This window comes from Amphiura filiformis, chromosome 17 (assembly GCF_039555335.1).
Source record: "Amphiura filiformis chromosome 17, Afil_fr2py, whole genome shotgun sequence".
NCBI classification, from domain to species: Eukaryota; Metazoa; Echinodermata; class Ophiuroidea; order Amphilepidida; family Amphiuridae; genus Amphiura; species Amphiura filiformis.
The window spans coordinates 36,994,052-37,018,414 of NC_092644.1; the positions used below are offsets into that span (position 1 = coordinate 36,994,052).

General features: G+C 41.6%; 1 protein-coding gene across 1 annotated transcript in view; it reads left to right on the forward strand.

Annotated features, from left to right (window-relative positions):
* The window catches only part of LOC140137731 (uncharacterized), a 44,575-nt gene that overhangs the window by 13,626 nt on the left and 6,586 nt on the right, over positions 1 to 24,363 (forward strand). Inside the window, exons 2-3 of the mRNA XM_072159497.1 lie at positions 20,125 to 20,239; positions 22,745 to 22,913. Of these exons, the coding sequence (XP_072015598.1) occupies positions 22,769 to 22,913 (145 nt within the window). The 5' untranslated portion in view covers positions 20,125 to 20,239; positions 22,745 to 22,768. The remainder of the gene's footprint in view (positions 1 to 20,124; positions 20,240 to 22,744; positions 22,914 to 24,363) is intronic.

Sequence of the window (24,363 nt, forward strand, 5' to 3'; positions counted from 1 at the left end):
TTAAATGTTTGATGACAATTTAATGAATTTATACAGGCATTTAACATTGAATATCTGGTGGAAATATATTATCAATTTGACATCAACAAACATTTGTTAGGAATAGAGGCCGTCAGCCTTTCGCCATCTTGTGGGTACAAATGATCTGCGTGTTCATGCGTCGGATACTACACGCAGGGCGCATTAACACGGTGATTTTGCTGTCCACGCATGGAGATCGAACAACCATCACAGCGTGTATCCACAAGATGGCGGCAAATGACGTCACGCTGACGGCCTCTATATGGAGATTAGGCAAACTGACACTATAATAAAGTAGAGAAAAGAATCGGTCCTTGTGGATTCGAACCAGCGTGCACTTACGATTACAAGTTTTTGAGTTCATTAAAAATGAAAAAAATTTCATTAAGAAATTAAAAATGAGAAATTAAAAATGAGTGGAAATAGAATGGAAATAGATTGAATAATGAATACTAGTCAAATTACAGCGTCAAATAAAAAGTATGAATCTGGTCTGGGCTTGATTATACATACACACATCCTGAGTAATGCAGAAGTGTAGTCCAGATAGCCTATTCAATCTAGTTTCACTTTTCACACCAAGGCCATTCCAATCCAAGGAATAAAAATGGCCTCTATTTATTTTGCTTTGATCGGCACCATGGATTTGATTGGTACAAATGGATTAGAGTGGTGCAAATTTATATATCTTTTGATGAGATTTTCAAAAGCCTATTCAGTTTGACTTTTAATGACAATGGTGCATGGCCAACAGCATTATTACTTACCTTGATTCATCCAGTAAGAATTGCTCATAGTTAGATCATTACTAAGATATTTGGAGAATGGGCTTCAGGATTTCACCTTCTTTAGGGATTAATTTACAACTACAAAAGACTTTTGAGTCATTAATATGAGTTGGTTTCTTGAAGTGTGGCTGGAAACACTATGCAATAGGCAGTGAGTACAATTCAGATAATAACAAAAGGTTCATAATAACAAAAGGTTCAATTATGCAAGTTATATGTATCAACATTTGTATGTGCTTGTTTTAATGTAGGAAAAAGGTAGAAGAAAATATTTGTAGGTCTATATACCGTAACCACCCGGGTATAAGCCCACCTTCAGGTATAAGCCCACCCCCTATTTTTCAAAACATTCTGGGAACAAGGGTGCACTCGGCTATAAGCCCAGTACTAAATTTTGGCCAAGTTCTTAAAACAAATCAATGCTTTTCTCTCACATTTAAGAACAAATAAAAAAAAAATATCAGCTGATAATTAACAGTCCACACTTTTAATGTTAAGAAATTGACATCTGATGATAGAAATTACTGGTACATTGGGCATATACAAATGGGGATGATTCCCGGGGATGATTTTTCTTATTTCTAAATTCAAGTACTAGCCCCTCCCCGGGTATAAGCCCCCCCATTTTGAAGTGAAATCTGCCATCTAGGGGGGTGGGCTTATACCCGAGTGGTTACGGTAATAGGTCCTTAGTCCAATGGTCTGGCTTCTAGTCATTGTTTCAAAGTTTCCAGTATAATGGACCTTTATGTATGATAAAGAGGCTAAACGTGTTTTGTGGGTAACCCCCTCTTAAATACAACCATTTGGGGATGTGCAGTAAACATGGGTAGAATTTTTGACCCCTTTTCTAGTCCTATTTTGGTATATGGATGGGTCCTTTTTTGAGTACCCCCCTCCCTCCCCCACCGGGGTCAAGCAACCTGTTCCATGAAGGTGGAAACAGAGCAGAAAGTACAGCAAGAACTTGGTTGTAATTTGTATATTAATAGGTGGTATACAAATAAGACCCCATTTACACATAGACTAAGTTGACTTTAATTGCGTATCGAATTCAGATTGGGACTAAGGATGAGCATAAATAATTTGTTGACGGGATGTTTGCACAGCAGTCGATTGCGAACTCAGAGTTTTATGTCATCACTTGCTCATGCTTCAAATAACCATCAAGATTATGAACTCAATTTCTAATAAATTGTGTATTCGTTTACACTTCAAAAGTCCAGTTTGAAGTTGAGTTCGAATTCGACAAAAAGTTTCTGTGGTACTGGTTCGTCATTAGAAGTCGACTACTGAAGTCGTTCAAAATGCGGCGACCCTGTTTCTAAAGATACAAATGAAGTGGACTATAAAGTCGTCTTCAGGCTCTGTGTGAAGGGGGTCCGATACACATTATCCCTGTATGATCTTGTACATGTACCATTTGCTCATCACAAGTTGTTGCTGTAATCACTGGTAATGAACTGGTTATTTGGTTGGTTCAAAAAGTGGGCAATAAACGTTTGCCTTATTAATTCTGCCTTTGGGCTTCAGATGATTTAGGTTAACTGGACCAGTTAACTGGGTTAAAGCATTGTTTGCATTATTTCCTTGATTTGTATTTTTGTACGGATTTAGTACTCAGAATAAAAAACTTTTTCTGCATATTAATACCATACTGATGATGTCATAGTATGATGTCATTGTAGATGCAACGTACCACATGCAACTTACAATCTCATGTGGCTCTCAGGGCTAAGGATACATAATGTTGCCCCTAAATTTGCACAAATAGGGCCTATCACTCATTAATTTTGATTATAATGAAGTTGAATATTGGTCTTTAATTGATTTTTCAAATGATTTTGTGCTGAAGCATGGAAAAATTTAGATTTTCATCGCTAGGTTAGGAGGGGTGCAGAACCGATGCTGAATTGGTCAATTTGGCGCCACCATCTAAGAGTGACGCCCAGGGTGTGTGCCCCCCTCTGTCTCCCCCGTCCCACCCTCCCCGTAACATGTCCATCATTTCATGATGGTCAAAAGGGAAACTGCTATGTAGCATGACAAATAGCTATAAATCAAGAACAAGATTATTTTCTCAAAAGGGCATGACCAATACCACTTTGTAGCAATTGCATGAGCTGGTTTCTGATGGATGGAGTCTTGTGGAGAAATAGCAACATCCTGTCAAATCCACTTGAAAAGCCATTCAAAAAAGATCCTAATTATCTGCTCACATTCTGTGTTCTTTTGACAACAATCATTGAAACAGATAACATGATTATTTTGTCATTATTGTTATTTATTCACTGATTTGCTGGAATTTACAGCTCAGGGTTTTAGTGGAACTCCAAAATATGCAAAAATTGTTATATCAAGTATTCAATTTTGCTTCCAAGGTTGGGAGTGAACAAAAGGAAGAGGAGACACACAACACATTTGGCATTGTATATCCAAATTGTCATTTACATTACAAGTCTAAAGAATTTCTTATTTAAATAGAAAAGACTTAATTGTTATGTGATTACCATTGTGGATTCCATATTATCTGTACTTTTAGTAGTTTAACTCTAAACCACATTTAAAATAATTTCACTTACTATAGGGTACAAACAGCACGTTATGAATGGTAAAAAATCAGGATACATTTTGATACATTAGGCCAAGGAAAGTCGATTTTGAGTTTCCCGTCACCCGCCCTCACTTCATTTTCTGACCCTCACTTGAATTCATTATTGTGATTTTCCAAAAAATACTGATAAAAATTGGTTATATTTGCAAAAAAAATTATGAATATCCCTTTATTTTTTGTGGAAAAATAAAAATAAAAACATGCATTTTGCTGTCAACCTTGCAGACTCTTTTTAATATACCGGTACTTTTGAATCTCATTTGGGCTAAACATCCATCTTCAAGTGAGTGAGTGGCAAATAACAACACATTTTACATGCATGTTGGTCATATAATGAAAGGCAGAAAAATAATGAATAATGAAAAAGTTACCTCACTTGTTTTCAGAAATTATGTGACGGGAAACTCAAAATTGACTGTTAGGGGCCTTACCAATGAAATAACCTGCTCTACATTCATGGAACATTGTTGCACAATCTACTTCACAATTTTGCGAGAGAGAGAGAGAGAGAGGAAATATTCTGTGGTGGTTTGACTAGCGATATCTATGTCAGTAAACCCAACATCAGCCAATTCCTCATCCTGTGTGGATAGGAAATGGTTCTTGCCTGGGTTTATCACCTGAAGATAGCAACACATACAGCTGGTATCATATCTGCATGGGAAACAAAAAGTTTAAAAATTGACAAATTTGGGATTTCATTATACTGCAAGTCTATTTTGAAATGTTGGTCACAATCACTCAAAAATTGTTCAGTTGTTTTGAGATAGTTTTCAATGTTATTTTGTTGGTTCTTGAGATATAGTTCTCATCTTTGGTTCTGTGGTTCTCGGAGAGTTCTGAATGTTTTTTTATTGGTTCTTGGTGTTCTTTGGTTTAGTTCCTTAGATAGTTCTTGACGTTCTTTGGAACTTGAGAACTACAATCCCCGAAAAATGTCGTTGAAACGCTTTAGGCATCTTGAATGAAATCCAAAGTGTATATTTAATGTGGATAAAAATGTTCAATATTTGGAATTAGAAGAAAGCTGGGCCATCAATTAACACTTTTTCCTTCCCCACCCCCATCATTCAATGTTGCGACACTTTGGAGACACGCTGAACACATTTGCACGCTTCAACATTGCACGGGGAGTGGGGGACTAATTTTCCCTAAAGACGCTTTAATGTTTCAAGACATATTTCGGGATTGTATGAGGCAAACGCTAAAATTAACATCTGATTTTAATCTTTTGGCTATAACTTTAAAACTACTTGATAGAATCACTCCAAAATTTCAATGAATATTAGTTAGTGCATAAGCTATGATATGGGTATAAAATAAAACAACTAATTGCATCAATTTTGACTATATCGCCCTGCACTACAAGCAGGTTGCACCCCCACCTGTGTATGTCTACAATCATAGATTGATACAAAAACGCTCTTTTCAAACATACTAATCTTACAGATGTGAGTGATCAGCATGATATAGTTCAATGCATAGGTATCGCGTGAACGCTGCAGTGCAGGGCAATATAGTCAAAAAACGACCTTTTTCACCTTTTCCAGACCAACGCACCACCGAGTAAAAAACAAAACAAAACGAACGAAAAACAAAATCGCATTAGTACGCTTATGAAGTAGGCCTACTCATGCAGAGATATCTTTAAAATTGATATTTTATTTGCGTGAAATGGTAAAGTGCGATTGTAAATCGTCCCATTGAATCACATAGTGATTTGACGGTTTACCCTAGCCTAAAGGCGGTTCAAAGTGAATATTCAAGGCGAATATTCGCTCAATACGCTTTTAGGCGTCAAAATATATGCGGCTTCAATATAAAACTATGAACCGGAGAAAGATATATTTCTACAATTCACAGCGTTGCCCGACTGTTAACAAGTATTGCCCGTTGACCAAGGTAAGCAAAATTTAGAGAATTTCTTTAACGAAGTTAATAAAATCATAATAGGTAAACTCTATTGAACTATTGTCATGATTTAATGTCTATATAAATGGGTCTAAATAGGAGCAGTGGCGTAACCAGTGGGGGCCGGGGGTGCAAGCTGCCCCGGACACAAAAAACCTGGAAGAAGAGTCAAAAATTGGGAAAGGGAAAAGGGGGAAAGAGAGAAAAGAGGGAAGAGAAAGGGAAAGAAGAGAAAAAAGGGAAGGGAGAAGAAAAAAAAAGGAAAGAAAGAGGGAAGAGAAAGGGAAAGAAGAAAATAAAAAGAGGGAAGAAAAGGGGAAGGGAGAAGAGAAAAGGAAGGGACTCAAGGGAGAAAAAGAAAAGGGAAAGAAAGAGAGAAGAAGATCTATAGGCCTACTACTTTCATTGTGAAATTTGTACTCTGAAACACTGATATTTTCTATTATGCCATAAACCAGGAACTTCATGGCGCTCAGCCCCCTTGACCCCCGCCTGGGCTTTGCCCCTGGACCCCAACGACTCCACCCGTTTAACGCTTCGTGGCAAGCGAGCTTTCTCTCAAACATAAATACTAAAACTTTTGATCAGAAATTGGGAAATTTTTCAATCTTGCCCCCCCCCCCCCGGAAGGTCAGTTCTGCTTACGCCCCTGACCTGAATAGGAGTCAAAAAGATTTGCTTTTCGGGGCATTTACGACCTGCCTGTAACAGGCGCGGAGGTTGACCCATACCTTCTTGTAGGTTTCAACTGTTAAGCAAATCAAGAAATGAATGAGTCAACAGATAAATAAATAAATAATAAATAAATAAGTCAATAAATAAGTCAATAAATGCATAAATAATTAAATAAATTAATTAATTAATTAATTAATTAATTAATTAATTAATTAATTAATTAATTAATTAATTAATTAATTAATTTATTTATTTATTTATTTATTTATTTATTTATTTATTTATTTATTTATTTATTTATTTATTTATTTATTTATTTATTTATTTATTTATTTATTTATTTATTTATTTATTTATTTATTTATTTATTTATTTATTTATTTATTTATTTATTTATTTATTTATTAAATAAATATCATAAGATATGATTGAAGCGACGACAAATATGACAGCCCTCACAAATGTTATATATGAGACCACCCACGGTGACCCACCAAATATATATCTGTCGAGTTCAACAAAATTCAACTCCCACAAATATATTTCCGGTAAATACTTTTTTCATTGGCTGATATCCACTTGAGATCGGTATCATCAAAGTAGTATTGCTCTCATTTCATGATTCATTGAGCAATCAATTTTGGCATTTGACCGAAATACGCGTCAAAAGATAAAAAGTCTCGTTCCGAACTCGTGTAGGCCTACATTGCTAGGCCCTAAGTGTGTTTTAATGCCTGATTCACAAATTATAGAAATAAACAAGAATTAATTTTAAAAGAACACGCAATGATAGGGTACCAACGCTCGTGGTTTTGGTTGTTCTGCATAGTTTATGAAGATATTCATTGCAAAGCGCTATATATCCATTCCTACATATTACTTATTTTGCCCTCTTAATTATTAATTATAATTATGAATTTGACTGATAACAACGCATTACATCTTTATTCCGCCCAAAATAACATCGTTTATAGGTGCCAAAAACGTCAAGAATTCAGCTAGTGCGGAAAAGATGACAAAAATGGGTGAACCTCCATGGCAAACGCATTTTTATATCAATAACCAATGATTTACCACCCCCTGACCCTCACACATCCTCTGCCAGGGGCAGATGCATATGGGGACCTAGAACTGGGGCCAAACATTATTTATGTAAAACCGGGGTGGAGGCATAAATCTGAATTTGGATCATATTATTTGCATAAAACATTACTTACCATCACTACAGCAAACTTTGTAAATCTGATGATACTTATAGTGTATGTAGGTGGGATGAAAAGTTTACAATCAATTGACAATTTTGACCTTTCAGATTGAAGATATGGATTTTTCCCAAAACACACAAAAAATTAGGTCCTTTTGGGAAAAAATCCATATCTTCAATATGAAAGGGCAAAATTTTCAATTGATCGTCGGCTTTTCCTCCCAGCTACATACACTTTAAGAAAATATCATTAGATTTATAATATTTACTTCGAGGACTGTTATATATCAATATGTGAAAAATATCAAATTTTAATAATTTGTCATAAAATTTGTATTATATCGTGAATTTCAAAAAATTAAAATTATTTGATATCAGAAAGACATTCTTCGTATTCATAATGTAATTCGATATGTCTGATGTGCTCTCATGTCCCACAAAAATACTGTCGAAACGCTCAAAACGCTCATTCCAGATCCCTTAATTTTCATTGGGGATTTTTGAAATCATCAAGTTCGTCGAACGATATTCAGGTGACCTCGAGCCTTTCATATAAATCAATAGTATCTCGCTATCAGTTGCGCGATATTTAATCCGATTCAACTCGACGTGTCATCATATTTTATTCGTTGCCGTATATATTTTGACGTCACAAAAAGTATTCGAAGCCGAATATTCGCCTTCGAATATTTACTATGAACCGACCCTAATACTGAATATTAATACAAGGAGTTTCTTTAATTTAGAAATGGTAAACCGTTGACAAAATTCATAATTTAGGCCGATTTGGTGTCAACTTTTATTTGTAAAGTGTTTTGTTTGAAAGCTTGTTAAAAACTACATCTAATTTTACTATTTTACGTTTTGTTAGCTCTAACATTATTTACATTTTACTGATTTTAGCAAATGTAAATCGCCTGTCGAGATTTACCATTTTCATAATCACGAGAATGCAATGCGCACCCATATATCACGGAATCCCGTAATTATTTCAACATGACAGCGTGGTGTAATGGACAGTACTTCAGACGGTGAAACGGAAGGCTAGTGGTTCGAGCCTCAACAGTTTCACCTTTTTTTTCCTTTTTTTTGTGTGTGACTTATTCAAAACAGTAAACTATTCTTCTGTATTCATGACAATTGACATTGTGAAACACGAAAATAAGTTTTAAAGCCCTAATTTATCTATGGCATGATAATTGATTTTTTAAAATTGTAATAAAGACACAAATAGATCCGGACATCTTTAAAGGTTATGAATATGGGCACTATAGCAATTGTAAGATAAACTATTCTTCTGTATTCATGACAATTGACATTATGAAACACGAAAATAAGTTTTAAAACCCTAATTTATCTATGGCATGATAATTAATTGTTTTTGTTTTAAATTGTAATAAAGACAAACATAGATCCGGACATCTTTAAAGGTCATGAATATGGGCACTATAGCAATTGTAAGATAACCCCCCCCACACACACACACACACAAATACACACACCCACACACACCCCCACCCCGTTCAAGTTTCATACGTTTCATAAGTATTTTACTTTTAGAGTGCTTGCACATAAGGTCATTAGTTCAAATCATCTCCTCTATAGGCACGCTCCAGAAGATATGCAAATGGATGGAGTACAAAAGAATTATTTGACCACTACCTAAATAAAAGATGAGTTGTTTTATTTTGTGCCCACATCATAGCCTATCTATTAATGAATAGTCATGGAAAATTTTTCACGCTGGTACCTATGCATTGAACTATATCATGCTGATCACTCACATCTGTAAGATTAGTATGTTTGAAAAGAGCGCTATTGTATTCAATCTATGATTGTAGACATACACAGGTGATGGGTGCAAGCTGCTTGTAGTGCAGGGCGATATAGTCAAAATTGATACAATTAGTTGTTTTATTTTATACCCACATCATAGCTTATGCGCTAACTAATATTCATTGAAAATTTGGAGTGATTCTATCAAGTAGTTTTAAAGGACTCAGTACACCGGTCGATCTTACCGTTTCCGATGTTGATTAAGATACTTCTTGCATCGATCCCGAGATGCGGAAAAAACCAATAGTCATTTTGTCCCACATAAATGAATAAATAACAAAAACCCCGATCCCCGAGTGGACTCACCCATTCGGTGACGTCACACACGATAATCATCCCTTATCCTCCTTGGTTTCTAGATGAGATAGACGTGTGGATTTTTCTTTACCAACGCTAAGTATCATTACGAACCAAAGGACGAGATATACAGTTTGTTTGTTACACTGAGGTAAAAACCAGCCAGTATAGTCGCTAGGGAGATAGTTTTGACGACATTTTTCTGACTAGAAAAGTGACAAAAACGATCCAAAAACTTAGCTTGTATGTGTGTTTCCGTTCGTATACGGGACACACGTTTTCAAAATGGCCGCCCTTAGGACGCCATTTTAATTTTGTTCTCACGTAAAACAACTATAGCAGACTAGTAAGTTACAATAGATGTTTGTACAGTACTGTGTATACATGTATGGTGAGTGATTATCGCTATGTTTATGGTGTGCTCTATCGTTATATCTTTCAGTACGCGTCTGATGACGAGTTACTGCTAAGAGTTCGTGGGTTTCGAAGGACCAGCCTGACAAATCTTCCCCAAAAGGTTTTCAGTTTTTCATCCCTTTGTATATATATTTTTATATCATACCACTACATCAGCGTCAGCCACTGTGCGTGTGGGTCTGTTTATTGGGCTTGAGCTTGTGTTCGGGGGTAGTGCTGTACGCTCCCGATTACTACAATGTCCAGGCCTTGTCAATCATGCCCTTCCCTTGTGGCAGAGTGGGACCCGCATCCACTCTGCTACACCCACAGGGATTGCTCTAAATCAAATAAGTGTGCTTCCTTTTGCATAGGCTTATCGGACATCCACTTCGAGTATTTAGAAAGTAGCGCTCGTTTAGGTCTTCGACACAGACAGAAGACGAAGACTAAGAAACAGAAGCCTACAGGTAAGATTGATATGGTAGGTACTAGCGCGGCCGGCAAGGGCCACGCTAAGGTAACCTCTGGGGCTCCGGTCCCGGGCAAGCAGGCGGACCCTCCGGGACTGCTAGCGAGCCCGAAGGCCTAGCAGCCAGCGAAAGCACTGACTTAACGTCTAAGCTAGTAGCAGGCAGCAGGGCGGTACTTGCCCTAACAGGCGAGTACCAGTCTACCAGTGAGATCTCTAGCGAGCTTCTTGCAGGTGGACACCCGTCTATTGCTGGCGAACGAGCGGGTCTAGCACCAGCGGAAGTAGCCGGCGACGGACAGTATGCCAAGGGTACCCGGCTTGCCTGGGTTGAATCCTAGCATACAGCGTGCAGCGGACTTGCCTCGGCCGGTCTGTAGCACGCAGCGTGCCAGTGGAACCCGGGCTTGCCTGGGTTGATCCACGACACGCAGCACGCTTTTCGTTCCCGCAAGGGTCGAATGAAAACGTGCATGGGTTTAGCAGAGACGATACCGGGCTAACGCTCGGGTGTAGTCTTAGCAGAACCAACTGGGGTTGTCACACGCGGCAGCGTTCCATGGTGGGGCCGCCGAGTGATTCCCTGGGCCTTGGAGTGGCTGCCGGCTGTCCTCCGGGACTGGCTAGCGGCTATACCGGGTTGGGCTCGCAGTCTCTCACGGGACAGCGACCCAAGTGCAAACAGTGGCAGCTACCGAGACGAGCTACGGCTTGACTTCAGTGGTAGCCACTATGCACGCGCCCATAGCTGCCGTGAGTGGTCCGCCACACACAGCGACCTTGGGCGAGGCTCAAGAGGTTAGGGTAGGTAGTTTGAACAGCCTGGCTGATCAACAACCCACTTATGTCCTCGAGAGCCAGCGGAGCGTGGGTGATCCATTACAGTCAATGGGTCAATTACCCTCTTATGATCGATCACTATCTATTCAGCGGAGCATGGCTCCATTGATTGATACTGCCTATTCAGGTAGCGAGGTGACTGATCGAGGGTATACACGCTCAGCTACCCGTGATACTAGGCAAGCTCCTTTTAGCCAAGGGACAGCCAGTATAGTGGGGTACCCATACACACGGCTTGATCCTCTAGCGGGGAACGCTGTGAGGCATGGGTACAGTGGTGCGCGCCGGGAGCCCTACCGGGCACCTACGCTACAACCACGCAGGTACCGCAGTACTGCGTCCTGGTTACCACAGTCTCTGTGGCAACAGGGGGAGGCGGTACTGGTACTGCCGTTCCATGGGGTTTCCCTGGTGGCGGATCCTTTCAGGGTCAGCTACCAACAGGGTATGCCCCGTGGTATCCGCCGCAGGGTGGTTTCTTCCACGGTCTAGCACCGTGGCAAGTGCCGCCTAGCGTTGGGCAAGCAGTACCACCAGTTGTTACCCAACCCGGCGGCGAGTGGCTAACCCTGATACAGCTCAGGGTAGGCCGCACACTGCTATGGCTAGGGCGACAGCAGCGAGAGCGTCACGGATCCCGGGTGCTATAGCTAGCATCTCGGGGTCTAGCGGAGTACTCCCTCTTCTGCTGGTGTTCAGTTGGCTAGCCACACGGTGGCGACACCTCCCTGTCCACCTTCAGATGCCCGTCGTCAGATCTCTTCCTCATCAGAGAGTGAGTCAGAGTCTGAAGGCGAGGGAAAGGAGTCGGAAGATGAAACCAGTAGCGACTCACAGTCTGATGAGACTGTGCAGCTAGCTTCAGGTATCCTTCCCCGCTTCCCGTGAGGAACTCGCTAGCAATGGTCTGCCTGCGGACACCGCTGAGGTGATGAGCCGTGTGGCCCAAGGTTTGGGCCTGGCTTTCTCTCAGGAGGAGTCCGTTCAGGAGGACCAGGGCATCTTTTCAGTAGGATGCCCAGCTAGCGCGTCCACACAAGGGTCGCTCGCACTTGCATTCCCGGCGGACCTCAAGGGTAGGTTTCGTGGGCTGTCAGGCTCGCTGGAGCTTCGAAGCCGCGTGCTTGCACGCTTCCACTGCGTGTTTCGCAGGAGGACTACGAAACCTACCTCAGGGTCCCTGACATGGATCCAGACGTTGCCAAGCGCCTGCCGCTAGCGGCCAAGGCGCACGGGTCGTTCTCCCCCCAGTGGGAGGAGGAGCTAAAGCTCATCGATAAGCGAGCACGCTCGCTATCAGAGTCTCTAGCGTCGCTACCACGCTTGCCGAGCACCTCGGTAGGAAGGTAGCGAACGACCACGGGCAACGTCGAACTCTTCCGCGAGGTTAATCTGTTAGCGGTGCTAACAGCTAACCTCAACGAGAGTTCTATGGGCCTAGCCCATAGGATGTCATCTCGCCGCCGGAGAATGCCTGTCTGTCCCTCCAGTCAACTTACGGCTCCGACTTTGCTGAAGCAATGAAGAAGTCAGACTCGGTGGGACAGGGGCTACTCTTTGGACAGGCCTTTTGCGCTACGGTGGAGGACCGGGCGAAAAAGGCCACCAATGAGAGCACTCTGAAGAAGTCAGAGGCTGCCCTGACCAAGGGGAAGGGCAGTAAGGCGAAGAAGAAGCACAAGAAGAAGAAGTCTTCTAAGCGTTCTTCAGCGCCAGCTCCGGCTTCAGCAGGACGCGCACCGCAGACTGCACCCGCGCCCGAGGCTGCTCCAGCACCTCCCAAAAAATCTGGGAAGCGCAAGAGTAGTGCTGGATCGTATGGCAAGCCCCCTACGAAGAGCCGTTCTTCTAAGGGTGGCAAACCAGATCGGTCCTGAGGGCACGGCGGTCGACAGTCCATGCCGGCAGGTTTGGACTTCCACAGGGATTCCCCTGTGGGCGGCCGCTGTGCATTACGCCCAGAGATGGCATGCCATCTCACCGGGCGCCTGGGTATTGTCAGTGGTCAGTGGGGGTTACAGACTGGAATTTACCAGCCACCCCTCGTGCGCCTGCACGATTCAGAGGTCCACGGTAGTGCCGCCAGACGGCCCCCAGCGTCGGGCACTACTGTCAGAGGTCACTCAGCTTCTCACGGCAAGCGATTGTCCCGGTCTACCCCCCTTTCACCAAGGGGTTTTGGAGCACTTTTTTTCTGGCTCCAAAGAAGACCGGCGACTGGAGGCCCATTCTGAACCTCAAGCCGTTGAACGAGTTCATCAGGCCCAAGAGGTTCAGAATGGAGACTCTCGCCGGTGCTAGCCTGCCCCATCAAGGGTATGTGGGCGGCATCGCTAGATCTCTCGGACGCATATCTGCATGTTCCGATCGCACCTCAAGATCAGAGGTTTCTACGCTTCAAGGTACAGGGTCAAACTTACCAGTTTCGATGCCTGCCATTCGCTTGTCCACCTCCCCAGAGTGTTTACACTCCTGGTCAGGGCGGTGGCAGCGTACCTGAAGCGCAGGGGAGTCAACATGTGTTGCTACCTGGACGATTGGTTCATTTACGGACGCACCCCACTGGAGACACAGTGTCTCGTGGAGTTAGTAGTCCGTGACGGTGCGGGACCTGGGATTTCTGATCAACGTCAAAGAAATCCAATTTGGTCCCGACGAGACACCACTATTCTTAGGGGCCCAGATCAACCTCAAGGAGGGATCGCGGCGCCTCACCCGAGAGGGTGACGAACATGGCGAGGTGTGCCCGAGTCTTGGCCGAGTCAGAGGGAGCACCCGCTGTGGCATGGATGAAGGTTTTGGGCCTTATGGCCAGTATGGTAGACCTCGTACCGTACTGCCGCTTTCACATGAGGCCTATACAACTACACCTTCTAGCCTTTTACAGGCCCAGTCGTCACCCAATATCCCTCGCGGTTCCGATGTCGGAGATCGCGCGAGAGGAACTCTGGTGGTGGACCCATCAGCCCAATTTGACTCAAGGTGTCAGGGTTCCTGCACCAGCGGTGCGTCACGTAGTGACGACCGGCCACGTCAAAGCTGGGCTGGGGGCCACATCCACGGGACTCAGTCTCGGGCCTATGGTCGGCCACGGAGACGGAGTTCCATATCAACCTTCTCGAACTTTGGGCAGTGGAGAGAACTCTCCAGCATTTCGAGAAGGTGATCGTGGGATCTCATATCGTTGTCCAAATGGACAGCACAACCGTGGTGGCCTACCTCAACAGACAAGGGGGCACCAGGTCACCACGGTTGTGCCTGCACGCACTACGCCTGATAGGGTGGTGCAAGGCCAGGCAGATTACGTTGAGAGCGATGCACATAGCGGGAGTCACCAACATCCTCGCGAACGATCTGTCACGAGGAAAGGTGTCGGGACCTACAGAATGGTCCCTTGCTCCGCAGGTCGCCCAGACGATATACGAGGTGATGTACCACCCCTCGATAGATTTGTTCGCATCTCATCGCAATCATCAGCTGCCGGTGTACTGCTCGAGGGTCGCAGACCCACAGGCATTCGCCGTGGGCGCTCTGTCCGTGAGACTGGGAGGAATGACTGCTTACGCTTTCCCCGATCTCACTACTCGCAAGGGTGGTGACCAAGATCGGGAGGAGGATTGCAACGTCATTCTGATAGCACCGTTCTGGCCGAAACACCTGTGGTTTCGACCGATGGTGGATCTACTAGCGGCACAGCCGCGAGTACTCCCCGAGTTACCAAATCTACTCCGGATGCCGGAGGAGAGGTACCAAGTCTACCACTAGAGCACCTGCAGTTAGCTGCATGGCCCTTATCAGGAACGTCTGGCGGAGGGAGGCTTTTCATCAGAAGCTGCTTCTCTCATCGCCGGGGTAGAGCGAGTCTACCCTCCGTGCACGATAGTCAGCGCTTGGCTCCCTACTACGCATGGTGCGATGAGAGAAATACATCTCCCACTAGAGCCTCTGTGCCTCTAGTGGCAGATTTTCTGACAGAAAAGTTCAGGTCAGGACTTCAGCAGGCAACGATAGCCAACTATAAGTCAGCCATTCTCTCGATTCATCGGGATTTGAAGACGGGTCGACTATCAATTCAGATGGGTCCCTAAGTCTTCTTCTCGACGGTATGTTCAACGAGCGCCCGCCCGAAAGGAAGGTGGTCCCTCCATGGGACCTCAACACAGTCTTGGAGTATATTAAGGGTCCCCTTTTGAGCCCCTGTCAAAGCGACCCTTAAATACGCCACTCTTAAAGCGGCCTTTCTTCTGGCGTTGGCTTGGAGACGGCGCTGCTCAGAGTTGCACGCAGTCTCGAAGTCAGCCTCCGTATTACTAACAACGGAGCGACGCTGTTTCTTCGCCCGGATTTCCTTGCAAAAATGAGCGAAGTACATTCCGACACTCGCCCTCTTCCTTCCCAGTATTGGGCAGGGTTCGTCAATAGCCGAAGACAGGTTGTGGTGCCCGGTGAGGCGCTACAGCACTACCTTGGCCGAACACAAACCTTAAGAGGGGCTCATGACCGCTTATTTATCACTCACGCAGAACCGCACGGTCCAGCCGCTAAACAGACTCTGGCACGGTGGCTGGTCCAGGTGTTGGTGGACTGGGGCAAAAGACGCCGCCCAAGGCCCACTCAACCAGATCTATCTCATCTTCGTGGGCCTACCATAGGGGGGTCCCCATAGAAGAGATTTGTCAGGCTGTGTCTTGGAAGAACCCGTCGTCCTTTTCCACGGTTTACTACAAAAACGTAAACCAACGACCAGGCGATAAGTTCTCCAGGGCTATTCTGCGGAGATAATATGGTGGTTGGGTATCAGGTGTTTTGCGGACAGTCAGAATTCCAACATGGTAAGAACCAGTGTTTCTATTCTTAACCACTGCACTTTCAGTTCAGGGGTTTTTGTCTGTTCACGTAGTCTTTCTGTTTCCCGGCCGTGAGGGGGGGAAATAGTTTGACCTCGCGATTACCATGCTACCCACTCTCCCGATCCTTATCAGATGCTGGCCAATCTTGTACCTCCATCCGTCGGTTACTTGCTAGATCGATCTTTCAGATGTTGATGCAAGAAGTATCTTAATCAACATCGAAGCGGTAAGATCGACCGGTGTACTGAGTCTAGTCCCAAACAAAAATGTTTGGTAGACTCATAACCGTGCGATCTTACCTTTCCTTTCGATGTTGATTATCCCGACCCCGCCGCCCCTACAAGTTTGGCCGAGTAGGGGCTGCCCAAGTCGGATAAGGGATGATTATCGTGTGTGACGTCACCGAATGGGTGAGTCCACTCGGGGATCGGGGGTTTTGTTATTTATTCATTTATGTGGGACAAAATGACTATTGGTTTTTCCGCATCTCGGGATCGATGCAAGAAGTATCTTAATCAACATCGGAAAGGTAAGATCGCACCGGTTATGAGTCTACCAAACATTTTTGTTTGGGACTATTATAGCCAAAAGATTAAAATCAGATGTTAATTTTAGCGTTTGCCTCAGACAATCCCCGAAAAATGTCGTTGAAACGCTTTAGGCATCTTGAATGAAATCCAAAGTGTATATTTAATGTGGATAAAAATGTTCAATATTTGGAATTAGAAGAAAGCTGGGCCATCAATTAACACTTTTCCTTCCCCACCCCCATCATTCAATGTTGCGACACTTTGGAGACACGCTGAACACATTTGCACGCTTTCAACATTGCACGGGGAGTGGGGGACTAATTTTCCCTAAAGACGCTTTTAATGTTTCAAGACATATTTCGGGATTGTAGTTCTTTCATTCTAAAGACAAGTTTTCTATGTTATTGGGTTCAAAGGATTTTGAGAAATCTCTCAATGTTCTCAATTTGAAAGAAGATGAAATTAATTTGAGTAAAATTTTATACCTGGAAATTAATAGTAAATTTTCATACAAAACTGCAAGAACAACACAGATCTTTATCATTTCCTTGCACCATTTCCTTTGCTTGCATTTTGTAGGCCTACAAAAATAATTACTTAACCCTTTGAGTGCGTTGATCCTGGCATCTGCATAATACAGCTTCCTTTCTGGGCTGTAGATCCTTTTCCTTAGTTTGAAAAAAATCTTGAGAACCACCAAACTAAATAAATGATGGAAGGCTACAATGTATGCATGTACTCATTTGGGTGTGTAGGCTTCATTTTATTAACATTTGGGCATAATGTTTCAGAATAAATTTTGACTTTTCATCAGCACTAAACTCAGAAATGGTCTACCACACTTTCTGGTGTTTCCCATTTCCGTTAAGATTTGGTGGGCGGTTTTATATCTCTTGTCTGGGTTTAAATATTATTGCTGCCCTGGAAATAGGTTAGATCATTTGGTGTCATGGTTTATGCTGTTCACTTCAGATGTGATTTGGACCTGATTTTGGAATGAAAAGCATTGGAATGGCAATTTGCAGTTATTCAGATTGTGGGTTTAAATTTGAAAGAGCTGGTTAGAAATTTAATAACTTGAGAATGTGCTTCACATTTAGCATGTGTTGCTACCCTAACCATAATACTGAACCAAACCTTACTAAAACTCACTTCACAAAGTATTTGCAAGCGCAGGTATCCTATGTGATGCGATTGTGTCATCATGCGAACACACGTGGGCCCAGAAAGCTTGCCCGGCCACAGTAGACTCCAGTGGCAAACAATCCATGTACGATGTCTGGCATTGGAGAAAACTTTTTCTTGGGTGCGATTTTGAACCACGGTCCCCTCGGGCCGAGGGGACCGTGGTTCAAAATCGCACCCGAGAAAAAGTTTTCTCTTCTTCTTTCTTTCTTCCTTCCTTCCTTCCTTCCTTCCTTCCTTCCTTCTTTCATTCCCCCTTGCCAAAAAAGCCCCATGTTTGGTTCAAGTAGAGTGAAAGTTAATGCAAAGGGAATGTTTAACCCAAAGATTTTTACATATTACAGTAAATATCTGTGTTAATTCTGTATAAATGGCCCAGATTCAGAAATTCATTTATATAATCATGTTACGACTAAATAAATATTGAATATTTCCACTTTATAGTATTATTTGTTAAGGGAGAGTATGTACACCCTTGAAAAGTCTATTTTAGGATAGTCTGAGCACTGGTTGAGTATAAGCTACCCTGGGCTTTATTTTCAAGATGCATGGTCAGTATGAGTTCTTGAAAACTAGATAAAGTAACATTTGGAATTATAAGACTGTGTGTGGGACATTTTAAAACCGGAACTGTGTAGTACGATCAAAAGTAAATATGGTCAGAACTTAAGCTTGCCTAGACAAATGTGTAGGGTGAAAATGAATTGAATAAATTTGTGGAAGAACTATTAAACAAACTAGGTGTTTTGCTATAGTCTTACCTGCCATATGAGGTGGATAGTGTAATATTCCAACTGTGGACAAGTTAATATAACCCAGTGAATGTTTTTTGCAGTAGTTTCATACACTCTTATTAACCAATCGGAGCAAATGTTAGAAAAATGTGAACCATGTATTGTTTGTGTATAATTCATCGGCGCGTTCATTTTTCTTACGTTTTGATTTATTTTATTTGCTAGTGTGTCAGGACTTTTTGCTTAAGTTAATGGTTCTCGATCAAAATCTGCCATGTAAACGCTCTCGAGATTCCAAATTATCTTTGTTTATCCCCAAATTTATCCCAAGAAGTTTAGGGGATTTCACAATTTCCAAGAGTGGTGCTCGAGCGATGCTTGAGAGCTACTGCCATGTGAACGATACATTTTGCAATACTGGAGTGATGAGCTTAACCTATGACCTTGGTTTAATTATATTTATTATGTAATTCCAAAGATGACGACATCAGGCTTGGCAAAAGTCAAGGATTCCAGTCTTCAATGGAGTCATGTGGATCGACACACTCAGGGATTGACATTGACTTAGGAATCGCACACAAAGATCTTTTAGTAAAGCTAGATGAGAATAAGTATGTGTTCACGTAACCGCCTCAACTCATTTGCATAATTTTGGAGGTGGGCTGATCGTATTCTGATTCGTCGAACACCTAATTTGCATAGTTTTGGAGGTTTCCATATTTGGGTTTACCTAATTAATTATTAATGACCCGGACGTTGTTTACATCATGACGTCATAAAGCTTGTTACTCGTCCGATTCGAAACACGAAAAGCATTTGCACTTTTCTTCCCATTAATGTTATATCATGAAATACCATATAGCGGAGGTGTTAGTTTTTTATATAAGGAAAATATTCAAACCGATGACCCCATGTTGACAATGGCTAAATATGCTGTATTAGTTCTGGAAAGGGTCCGGCGACGGTCCGCCATATTTTTTCTTCAGATTTTGATGTCATTTAGTAGACTTGCTTACCAGTCGTTTCATTATCCTAACTACAGTTTGCACATTGAAAAGAGAACTTTGACGTACGTGATGCGAAAAATTCTTGCCGTACCTTTTTTGATTCATTTTTCAGCCGGGACGGTTACGTTTGCGGCCACGCATCGGTATAGGGATGACCAGTTCTTGTGTATATAGAATTCTGTGATCGCACACCAACTACTGACATGTTCAGCATTTATGAGAATAGGTCACATAAATTAGGCTGAAATGGGGAAGTCCATACAGACATGACGCCATTGAAACCTGGCATCCTTGATTTTTGCAAAGCCTGATGTCGTCATCTTTTGAATCGACCTTTTCGGTAAATCCCATAAGCCTTTGCGAGTACACCTAAGAACTCGTCAGTTTGCGTCACGCCGCTCCGCGCCGATGCGCACATCATTTATCGAACATCGTTACTGCGCATTGCAAGTCGGTGTGACGTCAAATGACGAGTTCTCAGGTGTACTCGCAAAGGGTTATGGGATTTACCGAAAAGGTCAATTACATAATAAATATAATTAAACCAAGGTCAAAGGTTAAGCACAGCACTCCAGTATAATATAATGTATCATTCACATGGCAGTAGCACTCAAGCATTTGTGAGAAGAGGTCACGTAATTAGGATGCAATGGGGAAGTCCATATAGACATGTTGCTTGAATATGGTACTCGAAGTGAAAATAGCAAATTGTAGTAAACACACCATGTGGTAAACCTGTTTGTTTTAATTTGTTCAAATCACAGATACTCAGAACTATTGTCTCTTCACCACGCGTGATTGCACCACTGTGCCCACCATACATAGACACTGCTAATTGGGATATTACTATACGTAGGAGTTTGGGAGTTAGCTGGTTAGGTGTTGTAATATCCTCTGAATCTAGTACATGCTTGTATCAACATAGCAACAGCAACACTCACACTCGTATGCAATCAACTGGCAACACTCGAGGCAGATTGGAGCATGGCCGTCGAGATGAATAAAACTAAACTGCAAGTCTGATATTAATATTACATAATATCAGCGTTTGAAGTAGTACTCTACAGTGTCCATTCATTTCACTAATATTACAATGGCGCAGCAATGAGTATGAAGGATCAAGGAACCTGCAGACCGATTGTCACAAAGCGTTATCAGAAATGGCTATAGACGCAAAAGCTTAAACTTTGAAAATCAGTGCCATTGAATGAGATATCCGGCAGGAAATTGGTGAAAACGCATCAGCTAAACAATCTCGTGATTCCCCGCTCCGCAGTGCGAGAAATGTGGACTACGATAGCAGCAATGCATCAAGCATGCATGTGGGTGCAAATCTAAAACAACGATCCAGCAGCATTCAGGGTGAGAGACGATAATCTGGAAACTACAAAGTAACTTTGATTTTGGCAAGAGGCTCATACATTCAGTATTCATCAGCTCACATTGCATTGGGCGGCAGCATGCAAATAATGTTCACGTAATTAACAGGCCAATGTCGTAGGCCTCATGAAAGGTGACAAACTGAACACGGAAGTGCTGTTCAAACTCATTCTATTATACTAGGTCAAAGGACAAAGTGCTGTTCACAAAATCATACATTACAACTTTACAAGCTAGGCTTCGGTCATAGGCCTCATAGACACGAAGTGCTGTTTATGAAAGTTGGCAAAGGAACACAGGCTGTTCATGAAGAAACTGAACACAAAGTGCTGTTCATAAAATCATACATTTTCAAGCTAGGGTATGCGGTCATAGGCCTCATAGACACGTACCAGTGCTGTTTATGAAAGTTGGCAAAACACAAAGGCTGTTCATGAAGAAACTGACACATAAGCTGTCAATAATACTAGACTGACACACAGGCTGTCATTATCATCAATGTTCTAAAAAAGAAGGAAAGTGACACATAAATGCTGTCCAAAACAAAGACACATAAGCTGTCTAAATCAATGACACATAAGCTGTCACACTAGACTCAGACTGACACATATGCTGTCAATATTTACAAGCAATGACACACAGGCTGTCATAATCAACAGTTAAAAAAAGAAGAAGAAAAGTGACACATAAGCTGTCAAAAACAAAGCTCAATCACAAAACTCTAGCTGTCTAAAACAAAACAAGAGACACACACAAACCTGTCTAAAACAAGTGACACATAAGCTGTCTAAAAGTGACACATAAGCTGTCTAAAAGTGATACATAAGCTGTCTGAAAGTGACACATATATTGCTGTCTAAAACATGGACAAAACATGGGACACAGGCTGTCTGGAACAACGACACAGGCTGTCTCAACGACACATAGGCTGTCTGGAACAACGACACATAGGCTGTCTGGAATAACGACACATAGGCTGTCTGGAATAACGACACACTAATATTACAATGACACACAGGCTGTCGACATATGAACTAAAACAATGGCACACAGGATGTCGACATGAACTCAAACATACATTTAAATGATCAATGGTTCACGAAACCAAAAAAAAAAAAAAAAGTTCAAAAATATAATTATCGAAGTGACACATAGCATGTCGATAAATAAAGCGAACACAAACGTTCACAAAAGAAAATAAGAAGAAAGGAACACAAAATGTTCATTAAAAAAAGAAAGAAAAAAATAGAGACAAAAGGAACACAAGTGTTGTTCAAAAAAAGTCAAAAGTGAACACAAAATGTTCATAAAAGAAACTGAGACAAAATGAAGTTGTTGGACACATGAACACAAGTGTTGTTCACAAAAGAAACTGAGTAAAATGAACAAAAAAAAAAAAGAGTCAAAAATGAACACAAAATGTTGTTCATAAAAATGAAAGAAGAAACTATGATAAACAAACTTGATAAAGTTGCATGCATTTTAAAGCAACATTTTGTTACATGAATATGTATTTTGTTATTCATGTTCACATACACGTTCATGTTTTTGAAAGTTATTTAGACTAGTTGCTGCCATACCAAGCATTTCACTTGTAAAAGTTAAGCATGTTGATCATGCTAGTTTAGCTATTGTTTTTAATCAAACTTTCACATCTGCTATTTACAAACAAAAGACTTATAACTTTGACTTCTACCAGCTACCTGTGAACTAATACAGTGCACACAAATAAAACACAGTGGCAAATGCAACATCTATTATTGTTGTACAAACTTTGCAAAAAAAAAAAAAAATGATGAGGGGAGATGATGTAATATCCTCTGAATCTAGTACATGCTTGTATCAACATAGCAACAGCAACACTCACACTCGTATGCAATCAACTGGCAACACTCGAGGCAGATTGGAGCATGGCCGTCGAGATGAATAAAACTAAACTGCAAGTCTGATATTAATATTACATAATATGCGTCTCCGTGTCCATTCATTTCACTAATATTACAGGTGTGTGTTGTAGCATCTATCGTTATGGAAGAGAATGCAGTAGAGAGTCCAGTGATGAATGGAGATAACGAAGATCAGACTCCGGTAGAAGAGGAGATGATGACGACGACAGTACTTAAAGGAGATGCTGGCCGTATCAATATGCCCGGCAGTGATGAGGGTGACTCAGGTAACTGATGTGTGCTTGTTTTGTTTGTTTTGATTATTTGTTTGTTTACATATTGAACATTTTGCATTCTTGATGGAATGTTATTATGTGAGCTTTTTTTCCAATCCAATAAGATCAGCTTTGTTTGAAGTAGTACTACTACAGTGTAATACAATGGTTTCTTTTTCGCCAGTTATTAAAACAGTCTTCATACCAAGCAGCATTCTCTTCTGCAGCAATGAAAGATAACATGAAAGAACATTCTGGTTTTTGGCAGCAAGGTGTTTCTAGAAGTAAAACAGTTATCTGTTTGCCACAAAGTCCTATTTTAATAAGGAAATGTGTTCTACAATAAGTACAATTGTTTGAAGATGGAATGAGAAGAAGATCAGCTTTGTGTGGATCAATTTGCTTAATTTTAAGCATTGTCATTTTGCAGGATGCCAATTATTGGGCTATTCCATTTGAAATCCACACTACCCCTGTAGAAGATTTTGGGTATCTTCCACAGAGGGAGTAGGAATTTTAAATGGAATTAGCACATTAGGCAGTTCCATTTAAAACTCATCCACCCTCTGTGGAAGATTCATATTGAATCTTTCTCAGAGGGTGTATGAAATCAAATGGAGCTGCCTAATGCTAATTCCATTAAAATTCCTAACTCTAACCCTGTGGAAGATATATTCAAAATCTTCCACAGGGGTATGTGGATTTCAAATGGAATTGCCTTTTTTCTTCTATTGTTAACATCCTGATGAAGATGTTTGCCACATCTGATGCATCCTTTAGAGGTTAATGGATAATACCCTCTCTCTCATTTTAAAGCGGGTTATAAATGTAATGGCAAATTCAAGTTGTTTTCAACTTTTGCATATGTATGGGCCACTATGAATTGTACGATATTCACCCATTGCATGGTTCTGCTATATGCAAGGAGAGCCTCGATCTGGCAGCATGCATGAATGGGAATTGGGAATTGCGTAAAGTTACCTAATAGTAATACTTCCTTTCATGTCTGTTGCCAGTTCGAGGCTCTCCCCACATATGGTGTAGCAGTGCAATAGGCGAATTGGCCTAATAAGGACCCTGATCATCATTATCCAATTTTAGGCGAATTGGCCTAATAAGGATCCTGATCATCATCATCAAATTTTGAGTCTATTTAAAATAAATGTCAGTTTAGAGCAGCTTTAATATGCCTAATGGTTCAAATTATTGTATGAGTTGTGAAGATTTTGTTGTAAGTAATCAATTACTGGTGTGCACTGACAAAGCTGTAAGGCTTTAAGGAAATTCAACAAAAATCAACTATAAAATACTTTCATGGTTCATGAAGGTATGCATTCTATACGGAAATAAAAGTAATTTCTGTACCAGTTAAATATTTTTGACATGTCGTAGTCACAGAAATATGGCTAAAATGTAAACCAAGATATGATGTAGCCTTTGAATTAAAGTTGTTCTTTCAATG